The sequence below is a fragment of the Malurus melanocephalus genome, unplaced genomic scaffold, assembly GCF_030028575.1.
Source record: "Malurus melanocephalus ecotype Western Australia unplaced genomic scaffold, MMel_1.1 scaffold_36, whole genome shotgun sequence".
NCBI lineage: Eukaryota > Metazoa > Chordata > Aves > Passeriformes > Maluridae > Malurus > Malurus melanocephalus.
This window is the reverse complement of record NW_026623268.1, coordinates 2,017,518-2,025,281: the sequence shown is the minus strand read 5'-3', so window position 1 is coordinate 2,025,281 and position 7,764 is coordinate 2,017,518. Positions and strand designations below refer to the sequence as shown.

At 50.4% G+C, this 7,764-nt stretch overlaps 1 protein-coding gene across 1 annotated transcript in view; it reads right to left on the bottom strand.

The window, feature by feature from the left end:
- Positions 1 to 7,764, bottom strand: part of COL8A1 (collagen type VIII alpha 1 chain) — an 86,460-nt gene continuing 78,696 nt past the window's right edge. Inside the window, exons 4-5 of the mRNA XM_057364169.1 lie at positions 5,448 to 5,763; positions 1 to 3,643 (exon numbers count right to left, since the gene is read on the bottom strand). Of these exons, the coding sequence (XP_057220152.1) occupies positions 1,740 to 3,643; positions 5,448 to 5,760 (2,217 nt within the window). The 5' untranslated portion in view covers positions 5,761 to 5,763 and the 3' untranslated portion in view covers positions 1 to 1,739. The remainder of the gene's footprint in view (positions 3,644 to 5,447; positions 5,764 to 7,764) is intronic.

Below are 7,764 nucleotides of genomic sequence, written 5' to 3'. Positions count from 1 at the left end.
TTTTTCCCCTCTGTCACGCTGCCAGTGGTTTCAGAGTGTCCTTGTAGTCTGATACATGAATTCAGCAGRTTGAATGTTCCTTCTGATAGTTCTGAATGAAGTCAGAATTGGGTTTTGGTTTTATTTTTAAAGATATTTAATAAGATATTTTTTTTCAAATCAGTACAAAAATTTTAAATACAAAATTATTTGCTTTTGACATATCTCATATATTCTGGGAACATACTGAAGTCACCAGTGTCTGGTAAACTGTCCATCCATTCCTGCCACCGTTCCGTAAAATTTCTGAGATAAAGCACCACATTATATCACTGGAGTCCTTAGTCAATGTTAGACTGCATTAAACTCTGCATTTAAATAATGGTAATGCCAGTTAAATCCAATCTTAGTTCTGCATGAAAAATCTAGTTCATTTTTGAATCAAAAGCGGTAGCGGTAGCTAAAGATATCAAAGAAGTGATGAGGACTTAACTCTTTGAACTAAAGCAGCAGAGTGTGATGTGCAGCACTGTACAGGGAACCACAGCAAGGTCCACTGCCCTTTGGAAACAGAACACTTGTTGAGGTGAGATTTAGCACCATTGATGAGCAGACAGAGACTTCGTGCACAGAAGCCGCTGTCCTCAAGTACAGAAAAGTATTGAGGCCTGCAGGTTCTCAGCCTTGACAACTGGTAACGTATAAATAAGGATTGGAAATCAGCTTTTAGAAAGAACCAAGTTCTCGGATAAATTTGCGTGATCAGTATTGCTGGTAAAGTTATTGGTTGATCTCAAGCAATAAATCAGTTAAGCAAACAGAGCTACTTCTGCTTGGCCTAGTCATTGAAGAGCAAACTGATTCAGTGTTTGCTGAGTGGCACAGTAGGCATCTCTTCTGAYAAGACAAATTTGGGTTCTTGGTACAAGCACAGAAATCCAAGCAAATTTATGCCACCCTGGTGTATTGCCATGTGTAGGCCAAAATGCCTCAATGACATGGCACAAAGTAAATGGGGAAAAYTGACCTCATCTACTTGAGCTGTGTGCATAAAGATGGAATCTTTCCAAGTGAGGTGGCATTGGGACGTAAAACCAGTGCCTGCTGGAGTCAGTGGTGACATTTTAGGTCCAATGACTGCTGGAGAGAGCTCAGGGGAATAGTTATACCATTAGTATTCCTCTTCCATCATAAATAAATTGTTCAGGAAAAAACTACACCTGAAGGATTATTTTAAATGGGGGAAGGAAAATAAAGGTTTCCAGCTAACAGAACCTTTGCTTGTCAGGCAGACCTGCTGTCAAAAAACCAAGAAAACCCCCACCTAGACAAATAMGCCACTCAAATTTTTTAATATAATTAGAGACTGACCTACTCTGGCAAAGTCACTGTTTTTCATCTCATAACTATGATCAATGCAACAGGAGTGAGTGACATACACTGATTTGAACTTTAGTATTGAATTACTGTGAATGAAATTAAGCATGGCATTGCAGAAATATATAATGTACAGCTAATATGTCCCCCTTGGGTGCAAAACAACTGTTTATGAACCTGATACACATCTTTAGATATGTTCACCACACCTTTTTTTATAACTAGCTGTGCATAACATTAAACTTCATATTTAATTTTTTGTCATTGCACAAGATGGTCCAAAACGGTCATAAAATGCATCTTTTGTGGTATAAAAGTTTGAAGCAGAGGAGAAAGGTTTTGATTTTTGTCTGTGGGTGTTGTGTRTGTCTGTTCGTTGTGTTTTACATGGGATACAATAAATACCCTGAAAAAGACGAATGAACGTACTGCCCGGCATAGAGTCCTGCCGCCTGCTCGGATGGCATCTGAACGTAAACCTTGTCTCCGTGCATCAGCGGCACCACGGCGCTGCCCGAAGCCTGGTCCAGGAAGCCTTTCTTGTACTCGTCGTAGGTGTACATGAGCGGCTCGTTGTTCTTGTAGAGCGCTACCCACACGTTGGCGCCTTTACAGTGGACGTGGTAGGCGAAGTAGTAGACGCCGGGGATCTCGCAGGTGAAGATCCCCGTCTGGGGGTTGTAGTTCTGCCGGCCGTTGTACAGGAGCTTGTCGAACTTCACGGGCACCCCGACGCGGGGGAAGGGGGTGAGCAGCTCTGCCGTGAACGCGGGCATCTCGTAGACGACGCCGCCGGCCTTGCCTTTCTTGCCCTTGTAGCCGTAGGGAGGCTTCACGCCGTCTATGGGCCCCACCTCGGGCAGGTACTGTCCCACGGCTGGTGGAGTGGGKGGGATGATGACCGGGGGACCTGGGGGCCCGGGGGGGCCCGGTGGCCCTTGGAGACCCGGCTGGCCAGGRGGACCGAGCGCCCCGGGCTTTCCCGGGGGACCCTGCAGCCCGGCAGCACCGGGTTTGCCCACGCCAGGGAAGCCGGGCGGGCCGGGCATGCCTGGCTCACCCTTAGCCCCTGGCAGCCCGGGGGGGCCGATGGGACCGCTGGGACCTGCGATGCCCGGGATGCCCGAGGGGCCCTGAAGCCCCTGGGCACCGGGGAGCCCGGGCTCGCCCTTTGGCCCTACGAGCCCCGGGACACCCGGCAGCCCCGGCAAGCCTTTGTGTCCGGCTTCCCCCTTGGGCCCCGTGGGGCCCGGCAACCCCCGGAGCCCAGGGCCACCCACTTCCCCAGGAAAGCCTGGCTTTCCTGGGAAACCCTGCAGGCCAGGTTCTCCCTTGGGGCCGACTGGTCCCGGTGGCCCTACGGCACCCCCCTCTCCTTTAGGTCCTGGAAAACCGGCGGCCCCCGGGGGGCCCATGATGCCCGGCAGTCCCGGCTGGCCTGGCTCCCCTGGTGGCCCTCCCATGCCAGGGGGTCCCGCGTGCCCCTTCTCCCCCTTTGGCCCCAGAGGGCCAGGCAGACCACTCACRCCCCGCTCCCCTTTGGGCCCGGGGAAGCCTGGCTTCCCAACCCCAGGGACGCCAGGGGGCCCCGGCAGGCCCGGCTGTCCCTGCTCCCCTTTGCCCCCCGGGAAGCCCGGCTGGCCCGGCATGCCGTCCTGGCCYGGTTTGCCAATGCCAGGCGGGCCAGGAGGGCCTTGGATCCCGGGGGCTCCCGGAGGCCCCTGCAGCCCTAACTCTCCTGGGGGTCCGGGCTTGCCGATGGGTCCCTGTGGGCCAGGGAAACCAACCATGCCCGGTTTGCCGACTCCCGGCAGCCCCACGGGGCCAGGGGGACCAGGCAGCCCGGGTGGACCCTTCAGACCCGGCAAACCCGGGATCCCGACGCCTTTCTCCCCTTTTGGCCCTGGGATCCCAGGGATTCCTGGTGGCCCCTTCATSCCAGGCTCACCCTTTGGGCCCGGCTGTCCCTGCAGCCCCGGAGCACCCGCTTTCCCTATGCCGGGAAGCCCGTGAGGCCCTGGTGGTCCTTGCGGTCCGGGTATCCCCATGGGCCCAATCTCCCCCTTTGGCCCCATCTCCCCTCTTGGCCCCGGGGGCCCCATGACCCCCGGTTTTCCTGGCATCCCTGGCAAACCCGGCTTTCCAATTCCTGGGTATCCTTGCGGGCCTGGTTTTCCTTTGGCTCCTGGCACACCATGACCTGGTAATCCTGGTGGTCCTGGTGGCCCTCTTGGTCCAGGCTCACCGGGAGGACCTTGCTCACCCCTCAGACTGCGCATGGGAATTTCTGCGTTGGGAAGAAAAGAAAAAGGGGAAGGAGAGAGATAAATGGTGATTGCAATGACATCCTTCAAAAAACAGGCAGCTTTGAATGGAATTTTTATGATGCCTCATGGTTTGGTAGAGAGATGGAGACAGCTAGTGAGTTACAGGTTGGTGTTGAGAAGGAGGAAGCTGTTACTACTGTTTTGCATGCTCCCAACTTYCACACATGCTTCTGTTTCCACAGAATAATTATTGTGCATCACATATAAAAGTCATTGGCATTTCTCTTGTTTTTTTCACCTATACAATCTTAAACACCAAAATCTGCATTTTATTCCATGTTGCTATCGATTCATCTACCTTTAAAAATTTTTGCAGGAAACTCTGTGTTCTTGTGCTCTGGGAGGAGTCMTGGCATAAAAGTGCTTTTTCTAGAGGGACTTAAATAAGCAAGATTAATTAAAAAAAAGATTGTATTGGTAAGAAGTTTATACATAGGTATGTCCATATTTCCCCAAGGCTKTGGTTCCCATTAAAGTATTACTGGAAACTTACAGCCTTGATCTGCATTGCTATTTGGCATAGCCATGTCTAGTAAAGGCTCTTCTAAACACCCGGGCAAAATGTTTCTATTGTCCAAACCCATATTTTTGTGTACTTATCATTGCAGGTCAGGGTGGGGAAGCTACTGCTGGGGTTGGTTGCTTTTCAAGCTGCAGGCTTTTTGTGTTAAGTGGAAAGTCTTTCCAGTTCTAAAGTGGGTGAAGAAGTGAGAGATTTGGGGAAGGACAGGAGATGAGGTTTCAGGACAAGAGAATTAACTGTTCTTCGGGAGGCACAAAACCTCCTTCTCTGCATATGTTGTGTTTTATGCACGTAGAAAATTTTTGCTCACAAGATAGGTTGATTTTACTACAGCCAATGGTGCTTGTTCAGACCCTCCAAAAATAGGCCCTGAAATCTTCCATTTCCCTCTGAAGTCAGTGGAGCTTGTGGTTAGCTGAAGCCTCGGTAAGGCAAAGTGAACCAGCTTGTCTGCAGTGGCAGACCCTGGTGCTCTTTGCAAGGATTTTAAGATACTGGGTGTTCCTGGATGCTGGGTGTTCCTGGTCACCCTTGGTATTTTGGGCTTTTTTCTTGTTTTCTGAAATATCTTAATACTGTCCAAACTTCCCTTACTGAATAGGGAAAGTGCTTGTACGTGCAGACTTGTGCACTAATCCTCTGCACTTTGAATGCCTCCAAACCCATAAATAACCTACAGAAAGAGGACTCCAGAGTCAGAAGAGCAATTGTATGTTTTTRTCTGCAAACCTCTAAATTATGGGGTCTGGACAAATTCAGACAAAATGGTGATGTTCCCGTGAATTCAAATCTCGGGCCTCTTAGCTCGTATGTCTGGTTGTTGCAGTGAGAGTGGGAGCAGATCCAGACATGACCCTGGGCCATCATTTGAAGCCCCCATCAGAGGGTCTTCTGCAGACAGGTGGGATGACAAAGCTTTCCTGGCCTTGAACAGGCATCTGAGCAAACCTGAAGCCAGCCCTGTGTGCTGRAGGCTCACTGCAGGTAGGGCTGCTGAGAGGCTGTGCTGCAGCCCGGAGGGTGACAGTGCTGTTGTGCTGGTGACCCTGAGCTGCCCCACAGCTCCTGTGAACCTGCTCTGTCCACCTGTGGCCAGGTACCAGCCTGGCCAGTCCTTTGGCACAAAGGTGCTGTGCCCAGCCTGCAGCAGCCTGCTCCAGGGTTCAGCTTCCCCTGGGCAAACAGTGCTCTGCCACAGCAGATGGGACCACGCAGGAGTGGCCAGGGACACGCTGACCCACCTTTCTCTTTCTTGGGAGCCATATCCTTGCCAAGCATGGGTATCTGMGGGATCTCCTTCCTGTACTGAGGCAGATGGGGGTACTCCTTCCCATATTGCATGTGGGGCACCTCCTTGCCCAGGTGCTGCATCGGGATGCCTTCCTTGCCCAGTGGCATGTGAGGTACTTGTTGTCCGAGAGGTTGGTACTGCGGCACCTGAGGTGGCAGCTGCTTGATCCCATAGTAGGCACCACCTTGAGCAGACCTCACCAGCTCCAGGTAAACGGTGACAGCCACTGCCAGCAGCTGCACAGGGAAGAGCAGCATGGCCATCACCTGTGAAAAGCACCACAAAACATACAGTTAGCTGAAGATGGTTTTTTTTTTTTTTTGTGTTGTGCATTTCCCATAAGGGCAGTCTGCTCTCGTTTTCTGCAACAAACTGAACCTAAATCTGCAAACTGGCCCTGGTTTGTGTGCTGCCCTGGGGGACATCCTGCAGGCCTGTATTGGTTTTYTGGAGACTTTACTCAAGCAGTACTGTTACAGCAAATGTTCCCATATGTGGTTTTATGTTACCTCAGGGGTGCCCTCTGTTATTTCTCCACACGGGGTCCTGCTCCCAGTTTGCTGCTTTCTCTCTTGTGTCACTGCTACAACACAATTTCAGAGAGCTCTGCTGCAAGCTCTGGCACAGGGAAAGAGCAGTCAGGAGATGTGGGGATCTCCTGAGTTCTTTCTGMCCCAGGAAGCTCATTGTCAGTGCCCCTGCTGCTTTCCACAGCAATGGAAGCTCAGTTTCTGCAGCTGAAATCTGTGCCTATGATTGTGCCCCATCACTGTAGGATCCAAAGGCTGGCTGTTTCTATCACAGCTCCTTGTCTGCTCTTCTCTTAGCTGGGGTGGCATCCTCTCGGCCTCCTCCCAGAAGAAGTGGGCCTGGCTGGGCCACCACTGCTCCAGGTAGGATCAGCCAACCCAAGCCTTTCCTTTGGTATGTTCAACTATTTTCTAAAGGACTCCCCCAGTGCAGATCCTGGCCRGTCACCAGGCAGCCCATCTCAGCAGTCCTGCAAATACAACAGAATGGGGTTGAGGTTTTTATCAAAATGTAATCTTGGGACTTCTTGTCCCATCTGCTGTCAAATTTTGTTTTTGCAGTTAAGGGCATTACCATCAGCTGAGTAGCAAATTAGGAACCAGGAACTCCAAGTAGTGCAAAATAAGGGACAACATGTGGTAAAAAAGAGACTCTGTGTCTGGAGTATTTTGCCCCACAACCAAATCTGGCATGCAAATCCTGGCCTTTTCAAATACACATGGCAACTGCCAGGCCTGATAGCTGTTGCCACTGTCCCTGTTTTTCTATCATGCAAACATGCCTTGCACCCAGCCTGGGCACTGGAAAAGCCCCTGTCCATTTGCAGGTCATTCATGCTGCAGAGCTTTGCCAAGCTGCTTGCTGGGATGCTGCTGTGCCCTGGTGTGATGAGGGCAGCCTGAGGAGGCAGCAGCATTTTCCTGTCCTTCCCCAGCAGCCTGGCTCCACATCGAGGACAAAAAAGCACCTTGGTCTGTGGGAAAGGGGCTCAGCACTGTGCTCCCRTATGTCAGGAAAGTATCCTTTATGGGGAGAAGCTTTCCTCTGTATGTCCTGTAGGTTTTAGGTTTTGCTCCTGCTGGAAGTTTCCCATTTCCACGTTGTGTTAGCAAAGCACCTGGGGAAATGCTTGCTGCTCTTTTAAAAAAACAAACACTTCCTTTCATTTTGCTCTGAGATTTAATTTCTACATGCAAAACAGTATATAATCATTACWRARAATGTAAGTGAAGGCTAGATCAAARTAGTGCAGTTGAAACAACAAGCTGATGGTTATTGTTTTCAATAGTGATCATATCCAGACAAATGTACTACAGAAAAGATGAAAATACATGTTAACAGCAAACCAAACCTTTAACCTTTAAAATGAAATACTAYGAATAAACACTAGATGGAGCATATGTTGCACAGAGTTTCTACAGTCACTTACTCTCCCAGGAATTCTTGGACGTAACCAGCTGCCATGTGGCAAAGAAAACCAGAGCCAAGATGTACAGGAGTTTGTAAGTGTAGCTAAAGCCCAAGCACAGCCGCTCATCCTTGTTCAGGAAAGCATTTCAGCAAATGCTTCTCATCCAGTGAATTTAATGTGGCTTTTAGCCCACAGCTGGCTGTGCTGCTGTGAGCTAAAGGATTAGGGCGTTGGGACGTGGTATTTCTGCTTAAAGCACAATGGTGAGCTTTGGAGTGTGAGGACAGCCTGTGTATGATCAGCTTGGCTGGGCTGTGGTGACTGA